The sequence below is a fragment of the Theobroma cacao genome, chromosome 9 (genome assembly GCF_053813885.1).
Source record: "Theobroma cacao isolate CCN51 chromosome 9, ASM5381388v1, whole genome shotgun sequence".
NCBI lineage: Eukaryota > Viridiplantae > Streptophyta > Magnoliopsida > Malvales > Malvaceae > Theobroma > Theobroma cacao.
Window position 1 is genome coordinate 48,789,091 of NC_142647.1, and position 26,691 is coordinate 48,815,781.

The 26,691-nt window shown below is 34.6% G+C and overlaps 1 protein-coding gene and 1 pseudogene across 1 annotated transcript; one reads left to right on the forward strand and one right to left on the reverse strand.

Annotated features, from left to right (window-relative positions):
• The first annotated feature begins 16,277 nt into the window (after positions 1-16,277).
• Positions 16,278-19,367, forward strand: LOC148761057 (subtilisin-like protease SBT4.13). Its single transcript, XM_088809744.1, has 10 exons — positions 16,278-16,373; positions 16,478-16,569; positions 16,637-16,728; positions 16,832-17,066; positions 17,181-17,685; positions 17,806-17,906; positions 18,000-18,215; positions 18,301-18,412; positions 18,503-18,716; positions 18,808-19,367. Exons 1-10 carry the CDS (start codon positions 16,278-16,280, stop codon positions 19,365-19,367), a joined length of 2,223 nt encoding a protein of 740 aa, XP_088665870.1.
• Positions 19,368-19,730: 363 nt separating this feature from the next.
• LOC18590797 (chitinase 2 pseudogene) lies at positions 19,731-21,098 on the reverse strand (annotated as a pseudogene).
• Between the last annotated feature and the right edge of the window lie 5,593 nt (positions 21,099-26,691).

The window sequence follows — 26,691 nt, forward strand, 5'->3', positions numbered from 1 at the left end:
TTTTTTGACTTGCAAGGATAATAGTACCATTTTAATTGTCTCTCGAAGGGGTAAATTAAGTATTTCCTCTTCAAAAGCAAATAGGATTCAAACCCTAGAATACTTTTCATGTGCTCAGCTTCAATTTATGGCCGCCAAGTGAAACTATTCTGCGTGTTTGCATATGGTTGACACGGTATTCATCTAAGGCAGTCCATATGGTAGTTAATAAGGCTAGTTGAGAGTTTGCTTTGCCTAATCCAAGACTCAGCTAACGTAGTTCTTAGTGGGAAAAGGCCAAAATCTTGATTGAGATTTGGAATAAAGCTAGTATGGCAGTGTAATTACTCTGTAATTTGTATACAGTGAAGCACATGTAAACAATTGAACTAAAACATAAAGACCAAGACCACGGCTAGCCATGGAGGGTACATTAATGAAGTCAAAGGAGAACAATTTGCCTGGCAATAAAGAAACAGTTGGGACAAAACAAAAAGAAAAACTAATCATCTATGAAGGCAATGGCAGCATAGGAGTATTTCCGAATAGTAGCTTTGAACATAAGAAAAGATATTTCATTATGGGTAGTCATACATTTCTTCTCTTTACCAAGACAATTACTCATATACCCTGAGGACTGATGATGCAAAACCTTTTATCGGGCTAACACGGGATGCCATGATTAACTTACTGCTGTGCTATCCAAAAAGTTGTGGACTGAGATGATTTCTCAAACCCATTCATGGGACCATTCCCTCTTTTCCCCACAAAGCAATTACAAATTATGCTTCATTGAGGTCAGTTTATCATAAACCTAGATGTCACCCACCTTACTTCTTTATTTGTTGTACATGTAAAAACTTATGGTTCTGCCCACATGGCCTCTTCTTTACTTTCACTGAACTGTACAGCCCCGCCAACATGAATGACCTTTTGTCAGTGTGGTTTTTGAGACTTTGAGCCAAACCTGACCCATGAATTCCAAACTAAATGGACCCAGCTCACCCATTTACACGTGCTGTCGAATTATTTAACGTGTGGATCATGAATTCTTAATTGAAAACTATTTGTTAATTGCTTCTTTAATGCCATTTCTTGGATGAAGAAGCTTGACAATCCTTAATTTATGTTCGATTGGCCTTATAGTCCTCGGCTCTTACATAGTTTGCCTACTAATTAAACTTGTACTGCTTTGAATTCTTCGCTTAATTTTCTTAATTCCTTATCTTATTTGCCACTTGAAGGACAAATACTTGGCAATCTCAAAAGATTCGAGTTTGAGCAAATACACACATCTCTATCGGTACACTCATATGTTATCCAATCATGTACCTGGAATCTGCTTCGAACTTACACACTAAACCTCTTGAATTGCAAAATGTTTAACTTGGATTGGCTAGATTCGCCATTTCAATCAATAAATCTCAATGCACCTATCAAATAACAGCATCCAACTGGTTTGCATCTCACCAACTAACAGCTTTTATCATGATGCAGATAATGCTTCAGGTTATAGCTGCAGTATTGTCCAGGAAATCACTTTTTTGCTAAAGGAATATATGTTGGGAATTGGAATAACAAAAGGATAAATATATTTTTCATAGTGGAAACTAGACAGAATCAAGTCCTCTTTCAAGTGCAAGAATTGTCAAAGAAATGTGAAAATTGCCCAAGAATCAACAAAGATAAAATCCAGAGAAATTAAATAAACAAAAAAACACAAGAATGTACGTGGTTCGACCTTTTGCCTACGTCCATGGAGTGAAACTGTTCTTCTATTATTGAGAATTTAAAGTACAATAAATTGACCTTTATGGTTCTTCAAACGAACCTAAGATCCCTTGCACACTCTTCCTCAATAACCTCCCAAGAACACTCACCCAAACCATTCTCGCTCCACCTAGAGCAAAAAACAGAGTTACAAGGTGTTCCCTCTCTAGAGCTCTCAAAGCACTACTTTCAATTCTAAAGCCTAGTGTAGACACCTCTAAAATAAAAATGATAATAAAATATAAAATACAAAATAAAATAAATTAAAAAATTAAAAAAAATGAAAAATGATGAAAATGAAATGATGACTGAACAGGAAGGGACTGAGCGTGTGCTCAGCCCCTTTCCCAGTCCATCATTACAGGGCAGGGAAGCCCTTGAAAGGTAGCCAAGTTTTGAAAAGGAACGGTCACCTCTGGCTGCCAATCCCTCCAACCTGCCAGAGCATTGTGAAATCATGCTCGAAAGAGCATGATTTCACTTCTGGATTGTCCAAATTTTTGGACAATCCAATTATTAAAAGGCGAAGGGAGAAGATTTTAAAAGGGGGGCAAGAACAAAAAAAAACCAATCGGAAAACAAAGAAAAAACCAAATTCAAACAACCAAAAAAATCACAAATCAGCCATCAAAAATCCTAAACTACCAGCAGACTACCATAGCCACAATAACACAAGATCGAAAATCAAAACAAACACAAGACAAAAACAAAAAAGAGAAAACTAGTCAGATCTGGTGAAAGGGGGGATTTAGGCGTGAAGGACAGAGTTGATTTTGGAAAGAGAGAGAGAGAGAGTCGCAGATCTGGGTTCACCGATCTTCGATCGGAAAAGGAGTGTAGGAGAGCCGACTACAGAAAAAGGGGGATTTGGAATTATGGTTCGCCGATCTTCGACGGTGAGGAATACGGTGGAAGTGACAGCGCCGGTAGAGAGGGGAGGAACACCTGGGCCGTTGGTTAAAAGTAAGTCACCGGCGTAAGGGAAAGAAGAAGGAGAAAGAGAGGGAAGGTTTTTTAGAGAGAAGTTAGATAGGGTGCGGCTAGAGAGAGAAAAAGAAGGCAGAAAATGATGGGAGAAGGGAAAAGAAAGGTTTAAGTACTTAGGTTTATGATCAAAATGACGTCGTTTTGGTGGGATAAAAGCTGCCAAACAAATACCCAAAACGGTGCTTTTTTGGTTCAGCACTCTGGGCCTCAGGAGGCAGATCAGGTGTAGCAGATTTAGGCTTCTGCGAGCCACTAAGCTGGGCTAATCCGAGCCTATAAAGGTATAACCCATTCTCTTTGGTTTGGGCTTATTTCAATTAATTTTGGGTTAGCCCATTTTGTTAAATAAATTACATTTTTTTTGTTGTTATGATTTAAACCATATTAGGAAAAGTTATTTATATATATGTATATATATTATGAATGCTTCTTTTAATGCTAGAAAATCAAAAAATAATAATGATAGTAATAATAAAAAATAATAGTAAAAATGCATAGTTTAGAAAAATATATATATATATATATATAATAAGTAAATAAATAGAAAGAAAATTCATAATAGATTTAGTTTTTTTAAAAAAATAAATATAATAATAATGATAAGTAAATGAGAAGAATAAAAAAGAAAAATGAAATGATTATTTGAAAATTTTCACCTAAGAAAGGTAAAGAGTTGCCTCTTCTAAATGAGATTTTTTGAATGCGAAGTTCGAGACGGATTTTTACCGAAGCGTCGGGATAAATCCGAACTCCAAACTTCAAAACCCGTTAGGTCAAATAATCGTTGTTAAAAAATAATATATATTAAAAAATAATAAACTTACATAATATTGTATTTGAACTTAAATTAGTTAATAAATATTACTAAATAAAGTTAATTTAATCGTTTAAAAAAATTAATTAATTGTTTATTTGATAAGTTATATAATCAAGTAAAATATTAATCAACAACATTAATTAAAGGACAAAAGAAAAAAAATATAAAAATATAAAAAAAATAATAATAAATTAAGTAAATAATCCATGAAAAAATAACAAATAATACTAAACATATAAACAAGGTGATAAATTATTAAACACATAATTAGATGTATTATGAACCACCTAAATCAACAAGCGCGTGCATGTAGATATCATCATTTTATCCTGTCATAGCATGCCACATTTATCTTGCAAATGGTGCGGGAGTTTCGATGATGGGATTCCCCGAAGAGCTTGTAGAGACGAGTTCTTCCGGGGATATCTCTAGGTGAGGAAAATTTCAAGACTTCACCAAAACGTTGGGATGGTCTTCGAATGATTTTTCAATAAAAGATTATCGATCCCATTATTTAAAATAAACAAGTCATGACATCATTTTACGCTTGCATCATGGGCATACGTAAAATCAAATAAAAAAATTAGTTGACCAATTTAATAAAAAATTAGTTAATAAGTAGGGATTAAATCAAAAGTAGGCTATAATAGGATAACTTAAGATTAAATGGTACCGTTCGTGGAACGGGCGCCACAGAGGTGCTAACCCTTCTCCGTGCGTAACCGCACTCCCGAACCCATCTTTAAAAAAAAAAAGCGTGGATCAGTTCTCGTTCTTTCGATGGACCTAAAATTAATTTAGGACTTCGTTGATTAGAATCGGGTCAATAGGTGACCAATCACACCTAGATAAAAAAAAATTGGTGGCGACTCCTAACCAACATTTTATTTTCCCCGTTGTCTGGCGGACGGGTTCCCGGACCCGCATGTTTCGACACCTAGAAATCCACTTTTATAGTATAAAAGTCCAAAGTAGAATGTGATTAGGATTCGATGTGGAATAAGAAGTTTAAAACCATACAACTACTCAATGTTGTACACAAACAAAAAATTCTAATCAAATAAGATCTAGAATTCTAGTCAACCTAAAACTCAATAAATCTCCACATTTGACTTGAATTCAAACTCCTTAAACCCATTCCACTAGTCGCATCTAATTGCAACTTCCTAACTCCACCTACTTTCTAACACCTTTGAACAACTCTTCAAGCATAAGACTTTTTAAATCATTGACCTTTATAATTACCACGACTACATATACCGAATCAAGCATGGTCCAACACTCAATTCTACAAAACGGCCAATGCACCTGTGTAGCCGTCAAGTCAATGGCACTAATTGACTTTGAAAAGGGACCTCGACGACCTTTCCAATTCACTACTGGCAAGATTTTTCGTCCTTTCACCATCATCTACACCATGGGAATCTTTCATCACCTCTTCGGCAAATGAAATCTTACTTTGGTAGCTACCATCCCTTGTGCACTGTTCCCATCCTTTCGAGGCCTCACATTCTAGACGATACAAGCCATTATGCAAATTCCCCCTCATCAGGACCATGTCGCCTTGTGTGACTTTTACCACTCCATTATAAGCAAAATATCCATACCCTTTGGAGTCTAACAGGCTCAATGATATTAGATTCTTACGCATCTTTGGGACATAGGTCACACCACCCAAAAAGCGCACAACCCCATCAAACATTTTGATTTTCATCACTCCAAGATCCATGACCTTCACTATTGACTTATTACCTAAAGTTAAATTCCCAACCACCCCTTATTGAAGTAAATCAAAACAATCTTTTTGATAACATATTTGAGTAACTGAAGCAGAATCTAAATACCAATCAGAATTTGCATCCATATTTTATGAGATTGTAAAGACATCACAATCATCACCTTCAGCAACGAAAGCACACTCACCTTTGTTCTCATTACTTTCATCCCCTTTTATAGGACAATCCCTTTTAATATGCCCATACCCTTTGCATTTAAAGTATTGAACATTATTGGATCTAGACTTGCCACCCTTAGATCCCTTACCAGTTGACTTCCTCCTATTAGCCTCAATTACCAATGTCAAGCCATTTGAATCTCTATCCTCTTCTTTACTTTTCTTTCGGGCTTCACTAGACATTAACGTTGCTTGTGCTTGTTCTAACATTATTATATCCATCCCACATATCAAAGATTCCACAAATATCTCATAGGAGTCTGGAAGCGAAGCTAGGAACAACAGTGCCTTTTCCTTTTCCTCCACTTTCACATCAACCTTCTTCAATTGATCAATGATCCCATCGAATTCATTCATATGCTTCATAAGGTCTCCATTCTCCTCTATCTTTAAGCGATATAACTTTCGCTAAGTAAATCTTCTCTAACTTTACCCACCATCTTGGAGCAGAATCTTCATCAATAACATGGTTAAACATGTTATCTCCAATGCAAAGTCGAATAGTGCTCACATACCTTTGCTCCAACTCTGCCCATTCAACATCCTTCATGTTATCTAGTTGCCCTTCCTCTTTTCCTAGTAAGGGGTGCATTAAACCTTGTTGCACAAGGAGATCTTTCATCCTTCTCTGCCACTGCGTGAAACTAGTCTTCCCATCAAACTTCTCAATTGAAAAATTCGTAGAACTAGTAACTTTCGACATCCTTGTTGAATCTTGAATTTACTGAATCCGAAGCTCTTATATCAGTTTGTTGTGAAAATTGCCCAATAATCAAAAAAGATAAAACCCAAAGAAATTAAGCAAATAAAAAAACACAAGAATTTATGTGGTTCGACCTCTTGCCTACGTCCACGGAGTGAAACTGTTCTTCTATTATTGAGAATTTAAAGTATAATAAATTGACATTTATGGTTCTCCAAACCAACCTAAGATCTCTTGCACACTCTTCCTCAATAACCTTCCAAGAACACTCACCCAAACCACTCTCGCTCCACCTAAAGCAAAAAACAGAGTTACAAGGTGTTCCCTCTCTAGAGCTCTCAAAGCACTACTTTTAATTCTAAAGCCTAGAAATCCACTTTTATAGTACAAAAGTCCGAAGTAGAATGTGATTATGATTCGATGTGGAATAAGAAGTTTAAAACCATACAATTACTCAATGTTGTACACAAACAAAAAATCATAATCAAATAAGATCTAGAATTCTAGTCAACCTAAAACTCAACAGAAAGGGTAATTAGTTACCAACAAATGTATAAAGAAGTAAAGTAAAGCATACGCAGCAAATACATAAAGTATGTCCCAAGTAATTAAACAGTTCTGCCTTATAGAATGACAAGTAACATCCTTTTGCTGCTGCGTTTCTCTACTTTTGCAGGAGGGAAAAAGATAATACTAATGAGTTGTCTTCATCCTTTTACCCTCAGAGGTAGCCATGTGGGATTCAGTTACCTGTCCAAAGTGGAGTAGTTAAATGACATCAGTTTGTAGAGAAACGGAGGATTGATTGAGTAAGAAATACCAAAGAAACAGAGGACAGAGAGAATAAAGAAGAAGAAATTTTTTTTTTAATATTGAACTGTACTTAAGACATTTTATTTCCAACTCAACATTTATACAAAAATATTTGAATTCAAATCAAACTACCCTCAGCTAAGATGTAGCCTCGGGAATCACATAAAACAAACTTTCAGTCGACTCTTAACAAACTCAGCCGACCAACACAACGGTCAAAACAAACATTTAAAGAAGATGAACAAAACAACAAGCTTACAAGTCATTTAGAACCAAGAAACTAAAATGACATGAGAGCAAGTCGTACAGAAACAAAAGAACAGAAACATTAAAAACTAAACGATTCGTTTCACAATTATTGGTTAATAATTGTGAAACGATAACGTTTTGACTTTTTGTTTAAACTCTTCCAACTAGTCGTTGCTTCCTTCTCAGCTTCTAGCTGCTCTCTGCTACTCAACTTGCTTCAGCTTATTTCTTCAACCAGTTTCAGATCACTTTTCAACACACCTCCTTGATCTGAAATCTAGTGAACACTTAACTTGGCTTGAAGTAACTCAAACCTTTTCTTACTGAGACCCTTAGTAAATATATATGCTAACTGATCATTAGTCTGACAGTAAACAAGCTCAATTTCTTGATCCTTAACAGATTCTCTTACTAAATGAAACTTCACTCTAATGTGCTTAGTACGCCCATGATGAACAGGATTTTTAGCTATCACAATAGCTTATTGATTATCCACATATATAACAGTTCCTTTTGCTTGAATAAATCCTATATCCAACAACACTTTCCTTAACCATTTGGCTTGATTAGCAGCTGTTGAAACTGCTATGTACTCGGCCTCAGCAAAGGATTGAGCTACAATCTCTTGCTTCTTTGAAGCCCAGGTAAATACAACACTTCCCAACGAAAAACAGAATCCTCTTGTACTCTTAGAGTCATCCACAGATCCTGCCCAATCACTATCTGTGTATCCTTGAAGTCCACTACTTTCATTCTTCAAATATACCAATCCAAAATTAAAAGTACCCTTTACATACCTTAAAATTCGTTTTGCAGCTTTGAAATGAATCACTGAAGGAGTTTGCATAAACCTGGAAAGCAAACAAGTGGCAAACATAATGTCTGGCCTTGTGGCTGACAAATATAACAATGATCCAATGATACTCTTATACAGTGAACCATCTGCCTTGAAAAAACCATCATCTTTGCTTAACTGAATTCCAACAGTTAATGGAGTGTCAACAGCTTTACAACCCTCCATATTAAACTTCTTCAACAAATCTCTAACATACTTTGACTGATGCAAACAAATCTGTCCTGATTTCTGTAGAACTTCCATCCCCAGAAAATATGACATCTCCCCCCAATCTGTCATCTCAAATACCATCATCATTTGTACTTTAAATTCATGTAAATACATTACATCAGGTCCTGTAATCAACAAATCATCAACATATAAGGCAACTATCACCTGCAGTGAATCACAAGTGCCTTTAACATATAAAGTAAGCTCAATGAGACTTCTATTTAATCCATGATTTCTAAAATACTCATCTATCCTCTCATACTAGGCTCTAGGAGCCTGTTTAAGTCCATATAAGGCTTTGACCAGCTTACAGACCTTTTGTTCAGAACCTTGCACAACATAACCCTCAGGCTGGGAAATGTAGATATCCTCCTTCAATATTCCATTTAGAAAAGCTGATTTAACATCTAAATGGAATATTTTCCAAGCTTCCCTAACTGACAAAGCAACTAGAAGTCTAATTGTATCAAGCCTGACTACTGGTGTAAATGTTTCAAAGAAATCTGTACCATAGATCTGTGCATACCCCTTCACCACTAACCTTGCTTTATATTTGTTAATTGATCCATCAGGATTTAACTTAGTCCTGTAAACCCACCTTACACCAATTACATTCTGTCCACTTGGTTTGTCAACCAACTCCCAAGTTCCATTCTTCAATATCATGTTGATTTTCAAATCCATGGCTTTTCTCCAATTCTCATCAGATTTAGCCTCTGCAGAACTAACAAGATCTATGTAGGCTAAATTACATCTTTCATAGATGTCTGCAAGTGATCTAGTCCCTCTTACAGCCAATCTTTCATCCTCCAGATCAAATGACTCATCATCACCTCCTTGCTCCTGCTCATTTTCATCAGCAACTATAACATCAAAATCCTGCATATCAGAATCCTGCACAGTTTTGCTTTCCCAATTCCACTTTTGCCCTTCATCAAACTTCACATCTTTGCTAATAAAAATCTTCTCTAACTTCAAATCATACAACTTATAACCTTTTGACAAATCCCTATAACCAATGAAAATAGCCAGAGTAGACTTAGGATCAAGCTTTGATCTCTTTTCATCTGGTACGTTGGCATAGCATACAGAACCAAAAACCTTCATGTGTGAAACATTAGGCTTCTGTTCATACCAAAGTTCATATGCTGTGACATTAGGCAGTACTTTTGAATAAGTCAAGTTCAAGATGTAATTTGCTGTATTCACAGCTTCTGCCCAGAAAACTTTAGGCATATCCTTCTGAAACATCAAGCATCTAGCCATCTCCATTAGAGTTCTATTCTTCCTTTCTACAACCCCATTTTGATGTGGATTATAAGCTACAGTTAACTGATGCTTTACTCCCAACTTAGCCAGTAAATCTTCAAACTTAAGAACTGTATACTTAGAGCCATTATCAGTTCTAAGTATCTTAATCCTTTTCTCAGAAAAATTTTCTACTTAAGCCTTAAACTTCAAAAACTTGCTCAAAGCTTTTGACTTCATTTTCAGGAAATAAACCCAACTAAACTTGGTCAAATCATCTATGAAAATAATATAGTATCTGCTGTGACTTAGAAAAGGTATTCTCATAGGACCACACAAGTCAGTATGCACCAGCTCAAGTTTTTGTTTTGCAAACCAGCTTCTATGCTTAGGATAAGGTTTTCTGCTTTACTTTCCAAGCTGACAAATTTGACACAACTTCTCTACTTTGCCAAAACCAGGTAGGCCTTCAACTAACTTATCATCAGCTAACCTCATAAGTAATTGATAATTCACATGGCCTAACCTTTTATGCCACAATTCAGCAACATTATCCTCACTCACAAAAGCAGCATGCTCAATATTCTTCATATTTAAAGGATAACAATTATTTTTCATCTTGACAGTCAACAATTCATCACCAAAAGGATAAAAAATAATGCATACGTCATCCTTAAAAAGTAATGCATAGTGTTTCCTTGTTAACTGACCAACACTAAGCAAATTTTGGTCTGACTCAAGAACCAAATACACATCAGAAATATATTTTGTACCTAATAGTGTCTCAACAGCAACAGTTCCTCTTCCTAATATCTTCAAAAAGACTCCATTCCCAATCTTGATCTAAGCTACAAAACTCCGATCAATTTTTGAAAACAATTCCTTATTGCCAGTGAGATGATGTGAACATCCACTGTCTAATAACCAAACATTCTTCTTAATCGACTCAGCTTCTAAACTAACCATGAACAACACTTCATCAGCTTCCTCAGTCTACTCAGCCACTGCTGCTTTTTCTTCACTGCCTTTCTTGAATTTACAGACCTTTTGAACATGACCAAGCTGATCACATAGTCTGCATTTCACATTAGGCCTAAACCAGTAGTACTTAAGAGTGTGATTGGTTTTCTTATAATGAGTACATGGAGAGAACTTCTCCTGCTTCTTCCATTGCTTTCCTTCACCAGAATTACTTCCTTTGCCCTTAATCTTCTTTGCACTCTCCTATTTCACCTTCAAGCCTTTGGTCTTTGCAACCAAAGCATTTTCAAGGCTTTCATTCTTCCAGAGTGCTCTTCTCTGCTCTAAAGCAAGCAAAGCACTCAACAGCTCATTAATAGTGATCTTGGTTAAATCCTTGGAGTTTTCCAGAGATGATATTTTTGCTTCAAATCTCTTTGAAATACTCACCAGGATCTTATTCACGATTCGTTTATCACTAACCTCTTCTCCTAACTACCTAAGCTAATTCACAAGATTAATCAGCTCATCAGTATACTCCTAAATAGTCTCATCCTCCTTCATCTTCATTAACTCAAATTGTCTAGAAACATTCAATACTCTCATTGCTCTGGTTCTGTCACTACCTTGATCCTCCTCCTTTAAACTATCCCATACTAACTTTGGATCTCATAATCCATGATCTTCGCAAAAATTACCTCTGAAACTGTCGATTGAAGGTAAATAAGAGCCTTATATCTCTTAGCCACCTCCTCACTGTGTTGTTTAATCTGAGCCAATGTAGAATTGGCATGCCTTTGTACTAGAACCTCTCCAATCTCAACCACGTCCCAGAGATCAAATGCTTTAAGATACGATCTCATTTTAACCACCCAGAAAGGATAATTGACTCCAGAGAAAATCGGTGGAGCTGTAGCACCGAAGCCTGCAATAGCCATCTTCGATGTTGACAAAGCAGCAACAAGCAAAATCACAGGTCCCTCAAGAATTCAGCTCTGATACCATGTAGAGAAATGGAGGATTGACTGAATAAGAAATACCAGAGAAACAGAGGACAGAGAGAATAAAGAAAAAGAAGAATTTTTTTTAATATTAAACTGTACTTAAGATATTTTATTTTCAACTCAACATTTATACAAAAATATTTGAATTCAAATCCAACTACCCTCAGCTAAGATGTAGCCTCAAGAATCACACAAAACAAACTTTCAGTCGACTCTTAACAAACTCAGCTGACCAACACAATGATCAAAACAAACATTTAAAAAAGATGAACAAAACGACAAGCTTACAAGTCGTTTAGAACCAAGAAACTAAAACGACATGAGAGCAAGTCGTACAGAAACATTAAAAACTAAACGATGAGTTTCACAATTCTTGGTTAATAATTGTGAAACGATGACGCTTTGACTTTCTGTTTAAACTCTTCCAACTAGCCGTTGCTTCCTTCTCAGCTTCCAACTGCTCCTTGCTACTCAACTTGCTCCAGCTTATTTCTTCAACCAGTTTCAGATCACTTTTCAACATAGTTTTGTCATTGCAATCAAGCTTTTGAAACAATGGTTATTTGGAAGATTAGGTGAGTTAGAAGTGATCTTCAGTGTTCTTGCACATGGAGGGGATCTGATCTAAGAAGTCAAAGTATTGTATTCTACTCAAGCTCACTGGAGCAAAGCTTAGCTTAGCATTAGATTAGTGTTCTGTTCCAATTTTTTATTTTGAGCCATGGGTGTGTTGTAAAAAGGTTGAAATTCTAAACAAGATCCAGGGATCAATCAAATTCAACATTCATCATTAATGGTAGTTCCCTCTCTTAGGAGATACTCTCTTAAATGTCAAGATTTTTGTTTGCAAACAACACTTGGGTATGCAAGTGGCACCTTCTCGTGACCTCTTTTAGGAAACAATGACATGAAATCGACACAAACTTCACAATCCAGACCTTGTTTCCTTTACAAGCTTTAAAAGGTGTAGGTGACATTATTGAGTTCAGGAAAAATGATAAAATAAGTGCTTCTTCCTCCACTTGATTTATATTTTAATGTCCCTATCTATCATATAAAATGTTCAAGTTTATGACTTTGATTCTTAATTAGAATCAAGGTTTTAATAAAAATTATGAGCAATAACTATAAACGATTCATGCACTATTGATTTAATTATTTTTTGCATTTAAATGGCATGTCTTTTAAAAATTTAAATTTAAAAAATTACATTTCATCGGATGTGGAATGAAGTATTACAACCTCATCTATTCACATTTTCGACATCCTCGTCCAAAGCCGTACATCACAATCACAATAAAAATTCACTCTGAATGACCAAAATCTCACTAATATGATATGAAAACTTATATCTAGTTAACACATGTTCTGATATCAATTGTAACAACTTAAATTCAATTACCACTTATCCAATAACTTTTTAACCCTAAATCACAATCTTGAAAAACTTTAATATCACATCTATATGGAATTGACACATACTTTGATACCAATTATAACAACTTAAATTTAAGTACTACTGATCTAATAACATTTCGACTCTAAATCACATAACACTTATAATCCGTAATAGACTTAGACCTTTATATATCCCAAGAGAGATGAGATATCAAATAATCAAGATAATTTGTTTTCATTGCTTAGATATTAAATTATACTTCATTTTTCACTTATTTATCTCAAAATTTGGTTTAAATTCTCAAGTCTTTATACAGTATTAATTTTGAATTTAACAATCTAAACTGCTAATTATAATCTTAATTATATGACTTGATTAAGTGAGATCTTGAGGGTAATTTTAATTTTCTTTTCTTTTTTTTTTTATAAGAAGGGATTAGAAGGAACTTTGAAATGAAGAGCAGGAAAAGGCATAGAAGGCAGCAACGAGCATGTGCCTCCTCGCATCACTCTTTATCACGCGGGGTGTCTTTGCCACCACATATAAACACCACTTTGTCTTTTCCTTTTCTTTCTTTACCTTTTGGTTGGTTTAATTTTCCTCTTTCTGTCCCAATCGTTCTGACATTTTACCTAAATTACCACCTCCTACTTTCATTCCCATAATTTAATTTTGTTGGTTAAGACTGAAAAATTAATTAATTAATTAATTATTGTAGTTAAATGCTTGTTTGAGATCAAAGAGTTTGCTAGTGACACTTAACTTGCATTCTAACCATTGACCTTTTATCAGTAATTGTCCTAGTCTTCTTTTAATGGTGTTCGGTACATTATCCTTTCAATTTGTAGATTTTTCTTTTTCTTTCCTTTTCAAATATATTAAGTTGTCTATTTCAATTTCAGGTAGGTATATGTACATGTACATTTACATCCACGTGTTTGTCTAAATTTAATTATCCATTTCTTTTTTAAATAGACGATGAAAATATACCTTTTAATGGGATGCAAACTTTTTTTTAAAATGTAATTGTTACTGGACTCACGTTAAGTAGGGTAATTATGCATTGCATGAAATAAGTTAAACTATACAACATTGGAACATGCATAGATAAAATTCAAAAAAATAATATATTTGAAAAAAATAATTCATTTTTTTAATATGTATTGAAAAAAATTAGCTAATTTTGGTGAATTTAGTTTTCAAATCCCTTTTTCAAAAAAGAGACAAAAGAAAGAATAGTGGGTTAAAATTGGGAGTCTTTATCATGTAAAATCAAGCCAACAAAATCATTAATTTATAGACCAAAAAGACTCTAATAAATACGAACTCCTCCATTAGCATTGATTGCTTGGTGCTTTCATGCATGGGAAAAAGGTATAACGGGTGAAATTTTGGTAGCAATTTTCATACCTAAATTAGTTATCCAATATTCCAATTACCCAAAAAATAAAAATAAAAAATCTTTTTAAAAATAATATTCATATACAATAAAAGCCCAACTCATTCTTTATTATTTTTCTATAAAATCACACCTATCTTTATTCGATTTTTCTTAATACATTTACAAATATTAATGAGTCGTAACAAATACTATGCAATAAATAATTCTTATCTTTTTTTAAAATATTGAGATTTAAAATTTAAATTTTGTTTCGTTTAATATGAAACAAAATTAGTTATTGAAATTTTAAAAAAAATTCATTATAAAAAAAACAAAATAATTATTTCCCCACAACAAATAAATTTTATCATCATTAAAAAATTGGCAAAAATCTTGGATTGGGGCCCAAATAGCAGGGACAAAAACCATTCAAATGAATTTTTATTTTGAAAGGCTAAGCATTCAATTAAATCTTACCAGCTTTTCACTATGGAGAGTGCTGCCATTACACAAGCAGCAAAAACATTGGCAATCAAAGTCCCAAATAAGAGCCCTCTCAAAACCCAGACTTTTCTAACCCATGTCCATTAAATCAATCTAAGACTTTCCTAAGCCTTTTTACACTTAAAGTTACACAATTTTATCAAATTTGTTCATAATGGAAAAATAAAAAGAAGAAAAGAGGATGATGAAGTTGGAGAGAGAAAAAATTATTTTTTATGAATTTTTTATATATTTTTAAAGAAATTTGTAATCTTTATTGTTAAGCTCTTAAAAATTCTTAATTTCACCTCATTAATGAGATAGCACATTTTGATGATTTAACAGTGTATAAAAATTATATATTATCAGTGCACCAAATATAAACCTGACCAATATACTCAATGCTTAAGTTTTCATAATCATTTGGCTTACTTTAAAGTCTCCATGTTCTCTTAGCTCAAAAGGCATTTATCAAGTCATTAAAATCAAAATAAAGATTACATTTCATACTAAAAAAAAGAATCGACCAAAAACTTTAACAAAACATTGAAGTTCCCATAATTCAAAGTAGAGTTGTGAAAGTTATCAAAAATTCATTTTCAACAACATTAAAAATTTAATATATTTTTAAATATTCGATCAAATTGTGTCCTAAAAATTATAAAAAAAAAAGATTTTGATAAAAAAATTTTACAATAAAAATCATCGAAATGATATATTGATATTACTGAAAAATCTGAAAATTCTAAACTAATATGTGATTTTTCACCTTACTAAACTAAAATACTAAAATCTAACCCTAATCAATTTCCAGCCTCTCCCACTTTCCTTATATAAGGTTTCTTCCCCTTTTTTCCCCCACTTTCCTTATAAGGTGCCACTCCATATATAGGTTCATAGTCTTGCCCCAATTAACCACTTTTTTAACAAATATTGGGTAGGGGGGGTTTCACCTTTTTGCAACAGTCATGCAGCATGGAAGAATAATATTTAATATTATGTTTTTTTTTTTGTCTATTTTTGCATGGGATGTGATGGCATTCGTGGTAGCATATGTTCAACTTCGTGTATATCATTATAATGCATAGAAAATAATGGTGATAGATTGATATTGTTCCTCTCAATTCCACATGTGAAAGAGGAAGCCGACGATTGTGCTTTAAATCAAACTAACTAAAGCTTAATTGGCTCCTAAATGTATCAGCAAAAATGCCTCCAATTGCTAAATTCGTTGCATTTTTGTAAATTCATTGGATTTGCCTATCACAATATCAGCCTGAAATGGTCATAAATCACTCTTAATTCATCCTATACAGGCCTTTGGCAGAATTTCCAAAGATGCATTGGCTATCAAAGGAAAGATATTTAAGTCGCCAGGAATGGAAATCAGAGATTCATTTCCCTGAACCCATTATAAAATACCCCATTCACCATTGTGTGGATACTCAAGTCATACAGTGAACAATGGCAAAGTCTGTGTTTGAAATGTTTCTTGGCCTATCCTTCGTTCTCATGCTTAGCATGAGCCTCTCGCCTGGTGCTACAGATGAAGACAGAAAGGCATGTATTATCTTTACAGCTTTATCAATTGAGTTTATTATTTAAATGATGAATGATCAGATGAACGATGTTGTCTGATTATGTCGATGATGGTCATCATGCAGGTTTACATTGCATACCTTGGATCACTTCCTGAACGAGATTACAGTCCATCCTCTCACCATTTTAGCATGCTTCAAGCAGTTATTAAGCAGAGGTAGGACATCTGCTTGTTGAGATAAGCCACTTTTTAACTGTTCTTTTGAATCTCTCCTTCTCTCCAGCTCTGTAGCAAATTACTTAATCAGAAGTTACAAGAGAAGCTTCAACGGATTTGCTGCCAAGCTTACCAATGAAGAGGCAAACAAACTTGCAAGTAAGAGGAGAAAATCTCTTTTATTGTTTTTTCCGCAATTTTTGCTTTAGGATATGATTCCAATATGGGGCCATATTGCTATGATATATAGGCATGAAGGAAGTAGTCTCCATTTTTCCAAATAAAGTTTACCACCTTCAAACAACAAGATCATGGGATTTCTTGGGACTCAAAGACAGTGTTAAACGTAATCCGACTGTTGAGAGCGATGTCATTATTGGTGTCATTGACTCTGGAATCTGGCCTGAGTCTGAAAGCTTTAGTGATAAAGGCTTTGGTCCTGCTCCCAAAAAGTGGAAGGGTTCTTGCAGTGGTGGCAAAAATTTCACATGTAACAAGTAAATATTTCCTTTCACTTTATAAGATCACATCTTCAAGTACCATCATATTCATATTTATATTGCCCAAAATGTTTGTGAATTTGCTATAAAAAGTTAACGCTTATTTTACAGTAAGCTTATTGGAGCTCGATTTTACAACTCAGAGGAGCCTAGAGAAGAGTCTGCCAGGGACGGAGACGGTCATGGAACTCATACTGCATCTACAGCCGCTGGAAACAATGTAGAGGATGCTAGTTTCTTCGGATTGGCGCAAGGCACTGCAAGAGGGGGAGTTCCTTCCGCGAGGATTGCTGCATATAAAGTTTGCAAACAAAACGGCTGTGCTTCGGCAGATATCTTGGCAGCCTTTGATGATGCTATTGCTGACGGAGTTGATCTAATAACAATTTCAGTAGGATCAACTACTCGGTCTGACTTTTACCAGGATTCTATAGCCATTGGTGCTTTTCATGCAGCTGAGAAAGGAATACTTACTGTACAATCAGCAGGTAATGAAGGTAGGTTAGGAAAACAAGGAGTGACAAGTGTAGTACCATGGATCCTTACTGTTGCAGCAAGCAGCATTGATCGTCGATTCTTTAGCAAGGTTGTCCTTGGGAATGGGAAGACTCTCAATGTAAGTATCATACTATATATCTTTTTGGTACATATGGAGACCCATTAGGCCTTGGACTGCACAATGGGATATTTTTTATTTAATGGTTGCTCATTCTAATTATTTCCATTTTGCAAGCAGGGGCTTTCAATTAATTCTTTTGATCTTAAAAAAACCAAGTTTCCACTAGTTTATGGGAAAGAGATAGCAAATCTAGGGTGCAATGAGGAGATCACTGCTCGGTTAGTTCAACTGGACAATCAATTTGATTTAGTTTTGTCCTATAAAGTGATTTAAAATGAGCCATAATGTTTGATACTGGTTTTTCCCTTCAGGGTGTGTGAGACAGGGTGCCTGAACAGTACTTTGGTAAAGGAAAAAATTGTTCTATGTGATCAGTTTCGAGGAAATAATGAAGCTCGTGATGCTGGTGCTGCGGGATCAATTTTGAAAACTGAAATTGATGATGTTTCATTCGTTCTCCCATTGGCTGCTTCGGCTCTAAGCACAGATAACTATGAGTCAGTCAAGTCCTACTTGAATTCTACCAAGTATGTGGAAATCTAGAAATAGCATTCTATAGCATATTGTGTGTGTTAAGCAAATATAAACTGATGCCTCGGTCTTATGTTATAGACGACCTGTAGCAGAAATATTGAGAAGTGAAACCATTGAAGATTCAGCTGCTCCTGTAGTTGCTCCCTTCTCTTCAAGGGGACCGAATTTCATGGAACCAGATATTATGAAGGTATCCGTGTCTCATTACCTGCAGCCTTTGTCACCAATTGATCACTTTTCTGCATTTGCTGAAGTAATGCTCTAAATTATATATATGCAGCCGGATTTAAGCGCCCCAGGAGTAGATATCTTGGCTGCATTTTCACCAATCGGTTCACCCTCAGGTAATCCTGCAGACAAGAGGCAAGTCAAATACAGCATTTTATCTGGAACTTCTATGTCGTGCCCTCATGCGGCTGCTGTAGCTGCCTATGTCAAAACATTTCATCCTGAATGGTCTCCTTCAGCCATCCAATCTGCTCTTATGACAACTGGTAGGCTTCAGATTATCATAACATTCTTGTAACATGTGTATCTCACTTGATTAAATTTTTTATTTCTCACGAAATTTTCTTTTTTCTGTAGCTTTTCCCATGGATCAGTCTACCAATCCAGATGGTGAATTAGCATATGGATCAGGGCATGTCAACCCAGTAAAAGCCACCGATCCTGGGCTTGTATATGAAGTTGTTAAAGGGGACTATATAAAATTCTTGTGCAGCATTGGATATGATTCAGAGAAACTTAGACGAATATCAGGAGATAACAGCACTTGCTCTAAGACCTCTGAAAATATATTGCCAAGGGATCTCAATTATCCTTCACTTACAGCTCAAATTCTGCCAGACAAGTCGTTCACAGTTGGTTTTCATAGAACAGTTACAAATGTTGGCATAGCAAGCTCTACTTACAAAGCAAAAGTCTCATCAAACTCGAAACTTGAGGTAAAAGTGGACCCTGAAGTTCTCTCCTTTAAGGCCTTGAAGGAAAAAAAGTCTTTTAATGTGACTGTTACTGGAGATGCTTTGAGTCTTTTCTCTATGGTTTCTGCATCATTGGAATGGTCAGATGGCACCCACAGTGTGAAAAGTCCAATTGTTATACACTCATACAAAAGCTTCCGACTGGAAGGCAGCACCCTATGACCCAATCATTAGAAGTCTTATAAGTTTGTCCTATTGTTCTCCTTTCAGTGGCATCTACAGTGTGAGAAATCCAATTATTGGGCACAGATTTGCAGCATTAGTTCCTGCTTCAGCATCACATTCATGCTTGTAAACTGTCATGTTAATCTACAATTTTAAATGAAATAATTACTTTGCTGTGCCAGTCAACAGAATTCTTGCTTGGTATTGCAGGAAGAGAAACTCAATGCCGGTGGGCAGTAAATACATAACGAAAAGAGTAGTAAATTGAACCCTTTATTAGGCAATGCAGCTATTACAGGAATTTATTACACTGGAAGTGTAATTCATACTATAATACACAAATAATTGATACAAATTTGATCAGGCAGCAAGTAGATCCTGAGATTTTTTCTCATATTGAAACTTGTTTCCTTTTGATTCATCAGCACACCATATAAAGATGCCACCGAGCTTCCCTTGGTCTTTCAACTCATTGCAGGCTTCGAAATATCCATCACTAGGTCTTAGGCCTCCACCACCATCACTCTGAAAGCTGGCCAACAACTGTCCTCCCCCATAATTAGAAGCTTGCATCTTGAAGTTTGTTATCAATTGGGGAACACTGACATTATCATATGCATAGAATTGGAAGTTTACATAGTCAATGACCTGCCCATATTTTCTCCACAATGCTAAATAGTGGCTTTTAACTGTGTCATCCTCATAGGGAGCAATTGAAGCAAAAGAGATAGTTCCACTTCTTTTCAGACTCGTTATGAGCTGTCCGATACATTCTGCAAATAGTTCAGGACTTGTGCTGAAATGCTCATAGTCAATGTCAATTCCATCAATATGGTAATGCTTGATCATATCAGTAAGAGATGAAACAGCATTATGAACCCAAGATGAACTGGACTTAGGTAGGTGCAAAGAAGGCTTTACCATCGCCAACAGAATCACCCCCCAAGCTCACAGCAATCTTTACATTTGAGTTGCTATCCTTTATTGAGGCAATTTGACATGGACCCAAATTGTCGGTTTCCCAAAATATGTTGAACTCTCCCTTAGTAGGTGATGTATAGTCAGTCATAAGTATAGTCAACTACAAAGGCCAGAATGAAGTGAAATTCAACATTCGAGTTTATAGGCACATCAGACAGCTTGATCGAGTCAGATTCCGCACCAATATACTCCCGGAAGAGTTTGGAATTGGCTGCTACAAGAAAAAAGTCAACCAAATGAGCAAACTTACACAATAAAAATGAAAGGGAGAAATCTTTTCTTACAGTTCTTTCTCCTATCTTAAATGTTTATATATTCTTCTATTCATGTTAACTGTCTACTATAATGGAAAATACTCCTAGAAAATGAATCAACTGAAAAGGATGCATGGAATAGTTCTTCTGTTACCAATCAAAAGTAGGGGCACGGTTATTTTTGCTTTTTCCCTGTAACTATGGCTCACAACCTGCAGATAAACAATAGATGTAAATGCCTAATTACCATTGCTTTTAACAAATAGCAGAAGAAAGATGGTAGCAAAAAGAATCTTGCAGAACTCCATTTTCAGACTTTGTCAAATTTGTAGTACAAGCTAACTGAATTTCCAATACTTCAGCATTGCAAATTTATAGGAAAGCTGATATATTTTGCATTTCACCTTACAGTATAGTTATAACCACCATGAAAGAAATCTAGATAAGTTTCTTATGCCTGAGCTGGTGTACTAAGAACATCAATGTCAGCCATGTCCCTTGGTTTTTAACACAAGAAAGATCCTGTGTCATTGAAAATCATATAAGCAATGCCCTCTTTAGGCATGGGATAAAAATCATGAATTCAAACAAATTTACAACTCGGGATGAACACAAACACATGGCCACCTAATTAAGACCTTTTTTTTACTTTTCAATATTTTTGAAGAATATTTGATGTCAATATGCATTCAGATACTAACAAATCTTCAAAGATGATTAAAGAGATGCTGTTAAGGTCACATCAAGATTTTGCCTCCACTATGCCAAGATAAGAATCTTTTGTTCCTGATGTCCCAAGAAGCTTGGTACTCTCCTAGCTTTTTTCCTCTGCCGGCCAATAAGTTAGCCAAAATTTTCTGAAGTAACCCTTAATTAGACAAGGAGCAATTATTGTGAAGTCCTAAAACAAAAAATTCCTATCAATTGGAAGAGAGAATGGGTCTGACCTGCTGTCTTTATCATTTCCGCAACATCTTCAGCAAACATTATACTAAATATGAGTTATGTAAATCTTTAATTCTGTCATATGTATTTATAATAATCTTAAATCTGTATTAATATTGTCAATTAATTTTAAATTTGGTATTATTTTTTGACTTGCAAAGATAATAGTACCATTTTAATTGTCTCTCGAAGGGGTAAATTAAGTATTTCCTCTTCAAAAGCAAATAGGATTCAAACCCCAGAATACTTTTCATGTGCTCAGCTTCAATTTATGGCCGCCAAGTGAAACTATTATGCGTGTTTGCATATGGTTGACACGGTATTCATCTAAGGCAGTCCATATGGCAGTTAATAAGGCTAGTTGAGAGTTTGCTTTGCCTAATCCAAGACTCAGCTAACGTAGTTCCTAGTGGGAAAAGGCCAATATCTTGATTGAGATTTGGAATAAAGCTAGTATGGCAGTGTAATTACTCTTTAATCTGTATACAGTGAAGCACATGCAAACAATTGAACTAAAACATAAAGACCAAGACCACAGCTAGCCATGGAGGGTACATTAATGAAGTCAAAGGAGAACAATTTGCCTGGCAATAAAGAACCAGTTGGGACAAAACAAAAAAAAAAACTAATCATCTATGAAGGCAATGACAGCATGGGAGTATTTCCGAATAGTAGCTTTGAACATAAGAAAAGATATTTCATTACGGATAGTCATACATTTCTTCTCTTTACCAAGACAATTACTCATATACCCTGAGGACTGATGATGCAAAACCTTTTAACGGGCTAACACGGGATGCCATGATTAACTTGCTGCTGTGCTGTCCAAAAAGTTGTGGACTGAGATGATTTCTCAAACTCATTCATGGGACCATTCCCTCTTTTCCCCTCAAAGCAATTACAAATTATTCTTCATTGAGGTCAGTTTATCATAAACCTAGATGTCACCTACCTTACTTCTTTATTTGTTGTACATGTAAAAAGTTATGGTTCTGCCCACATGGCCTCTTCTTCACTCTCACTGAACTGCACAGCCCCGCCAACATGAATGACCTTTTGTCAGTGTGGTTTTTGAGACTTTGAGCCAAACCTGACCCATGAATTCCAGACTAAATGGACCCAGCTCACCCATTTACACGTGCTGTCGAATTATTTAACGTGTGGATCATGAATTTTTAATTGAAAACTATTTGTTAATTGCTTCTTTAGGCCATTTCTTGGATGTAGAAGCTTGACAATCCTTAATTTATGTTCGATTGGCCTTATAGTCCTCGGCTCTTACATAGTTTGCCTACTAATTAAACTTGTACTGCTTTGAATTCTTCGCTTAATTTTCTTAATTCCTTATCTTATTTGCCACTTGAAGGACAAATACTTGGCAGTCTCAAAAGATTCGAGTTCCAGCAAATACACACATCTCCATCGGTACACTCATATGTTATCCAATCATGTACCTGGAATCTGCTTCGAACTTACACACTAAACCTCTTGAATTGCAAAATGTTTAACTTGGATTGGCTAGATTCGCCATTTCAATCAATAAATCTCAATGCACCCATCAAATAACAGCATCCAACTAGTCTGCATCTCACCAACTAACAGCTTTTATCATGATGCAGGTAATGCTTCAGGTTATAGCTGAAGTATTGTCCAGGAAATCACTTTTTTGCTAAAGGAATATATGTTGGGAATTGGAATAACAAAAGGATAAATATATTTTTCATAGTGGAAACTGGACAGAATCAAGTCCTCTTTCAAGTGCAAGAATTGTCAAAGAAAGAAAGGGTAATTAGTTACCAACAAGTGTATAAAGAAGTGAAGTAAAGCATACGCAGCAAATACATAAAGTATGTCCCAAGTAATTAAACAGTTCCGCCTTACAGAATGACAGGTAACATCCTTTTGCTGCTGCGTTTCTCTACTTTTGCAGGAGGGAAAAAGATAATACCAAAGAGTTGTCTTCATCCTTTTAACCCCAGAGGCAGCCATGTGGGATTCAGTTACCTGTCCAAAGTGGAGTAGTTAAATGACATCAGTTTTGTCATTGCAATCAAGCTTTTGAAACAATGGTTTTTGGAAGATTAGGTGAGCTAGAAGTGATCCTCAGTGTTCTTGCACATGGAGGGGATCTGATCTGAGAAGTCAAAGTATTGTATTCTACTCAGGCTCACTGGAGCAAAGCTTAGCTTAGCATTAGATTAGTGTTCTGTTCCAATTTTAATTTTTTATTTTGAGCCATGGGTGTGTTGTAAAAAGGTTGAAATTCTAAACAAGATCCAGGGATCAATCAAATTCAACATTCATCATTAATGGTAGTTCCCTCTCCTGGGAGATACTCTCTTAAATGTCAAGATTTTTGTTTGGAAACAACACTTGGGTTTGCAAGTGGCACCTTTTCGTGACCTCTTTTAGGAAACAATGACATGAAATCAACACAAACTTCACAATCCAGACCTTGTTTCCTTTACAAGCTTTGCTTTAAAAGGTGTAGGTGACATTATTGAGTTCAGGAAAAATGATAAAATAAGTGCTTATTCCTCCACTTGATTTATATTTTAATGTCCCTATCTATCATATAAAATGTTCAAGTTTATGACTTTGATACTTAATTAGAATCAAGGTTTTAATAAAAATTATGAGCAATAACTATAAACGATTCATGCACTATTGATTTAATTATTTTTTGCATTTAAATGGCATGTCTTTTAAAAATTTAAATTTAAAAAATTACATTTCATCGGATGTGGAATGAAGTATTACAACTTCATCTATTCACATTTTCGACATCCTCGTCCAAAGTCGTACATCACAATCACAATAAAAATTCACTCTGAATGACCAAAATCTCACCGATATGATATGAAAACTTATATCTGGTTAACACATGTTCTGATATCAATTGTAACAACTTAAATTCAATTACCACTTATCCAATAACTTTTTAACCCTAAATCACAATCTTGAAAAACTTTAATATCACATTTATATCGAATTGACACATACTCTGATATCAATTATAATAACTTAAATTTAAGTACTACTGATCTAATAACATTTCGACTCTAAATCACATAACACTTATAATCCGTAATAGACTTAGACCCTTATATATCCCAAGAGAGATGAAATATCACAATAATCAAGATAATTTGTTTTCATTGCTTAGATATTAAATTATACTTCATTTTTCACTTATTTATCTCGAAATTTGGTTTAAATTCTCAAGTCTTTATTCAGTATTAATTTTGAATTTAACAATCTAAACTACTAATTATAATCTTAATTATATGACTTGATTAAGTGAGATCTTGAGGGTAATTTTAATTTTCTTTTCTTTTTTTTTTTATAAGAAGGGATTAGAAGGAACTTTGAAATGAAGAGCAGGAAAAGGCATAGAAGGCAGCAACGAGCATGTGCCTCCTCGCATCACTCTTTATCACGTGGGGCGTCTTTGCCACCACATATAAACCCCACTTTGTCTTCCCCTTTTCTTTCTTTACCTTTTGGTTGGTTTAATTTTCCTCTTTCTATCCCAATCCTTCTGACATTTTACCTAAATTACCACCTCCTCCTTTCATTCCCATTTTTTAATTTTGTTGGTTAAGACTGAAAAAATTAATTAGAATTAATTAATTAATTAATTAATTATTGTAGTTAAATGCTTGTTTGAGATCAAAGAGTTTGCTAGTGACACTTAACTTGCATTCTAACCATTGACCTTTTATCAGTAATTGTCCTAGTCTTCTTTTAATGGTGTTTGGTACATTATCCTTTCAATTTGTAGATTTTTCTTTTGCTTTCCTTTTCAAATATATTAAGTTGTCTATTTCAATTTCAGGTAGGTATATGTACATGTACATATACATCCACGTGTTTGTCTAAATTCAATTATCCATTTCTTTTTTAAATAGATGATGAAAATATACCTTTTAATGGGATGCAAATTTTTTTTAAAATGTAATTATTGCTGGACTCACGTTAAGTCGGGTAATTATGCATTGAATAAAATAAGTTAAACTATACAACATTGGAACATACATAGATAAAACTAAAAAAAATAATATATTTGAAAAAAATAAATTCGTTTTTAAAATATTTATTAAAAAAATTAGTTAATTTTGGTGAATTTAGTTTTCAAATCCCTTTTTCAAAAAAGAGACAAAAGAAAGAATAGTGGGTTAAAATTGGGAGTCTTTATCATGTAAAATCAAGCCAACAAAATCATTAATTTATAGACCAAACAGACTCTAATAAATACGAACTCCTCCATTAGTATTGATTGCTTGGTGCTTTCATGCATGGGAAAAAGGTATAACGGGTGAATTTTTGGTAGCAATTTTCATACCTAAATTAGTTATCCAATATTTCAATTACGTAAAAAAATAAAATAAAAAATCTTTTTAAAAATAATATTCATATACAATAAAAACCCAACTCATTCTTTATTATTTTCCTATAAAATCACACCTATCCTTATTCGACTTTTCTTTATACATTAACAAATATTAATGAGCCGTAACAAATACTATGCAATAAATAATTCTTATCTCTTTTTAAAATGTTGAGATTTAAAATTTAAATTTTGTTTCGTTTAATATCAAACAAAATTAGTTATTGAAATTTAAAAAAAATTCATTATAAAAAAACAAAATAATTATTTCCCCACAACAAATAAATTTTATCATCATTAAGAAATTGGCAAAAATCTTGGATTGGGGCCCATTGGTTTCATTAGAGTGGCTCCCACCTCTCCTCATTAACAGGAAACTAGAACTAAATTGTCCCGTTTCGCACAAAATAGCTTTAAGTAATGACTACTTAACTTCCTTTCAAAATTTAAAAGCACTCCAGATTTAAGGAGGGGGTAATCTCGTAATATCTGGGAAAGTGAGAGGCGATTTACTAAGCTCAAATACCGTTTCTTTTTCAAATTTTTTCGAAATTGCCTTTTTATTCACACCCTTTTAGCCTTTCGTGCTTCCCATTATAACGGTCGGATGTTACGATGTACGGAGGTCTATTAACGCCGTTAACCTAACATCAATCCGAACCTCGTTGCCGTCCATACTTTTAAACGGCGTCAAATCTGAACTAAAAGCTTGAGGCTCCCTCTCATCTTTCTCACGCTCTCTCTCTCTTGT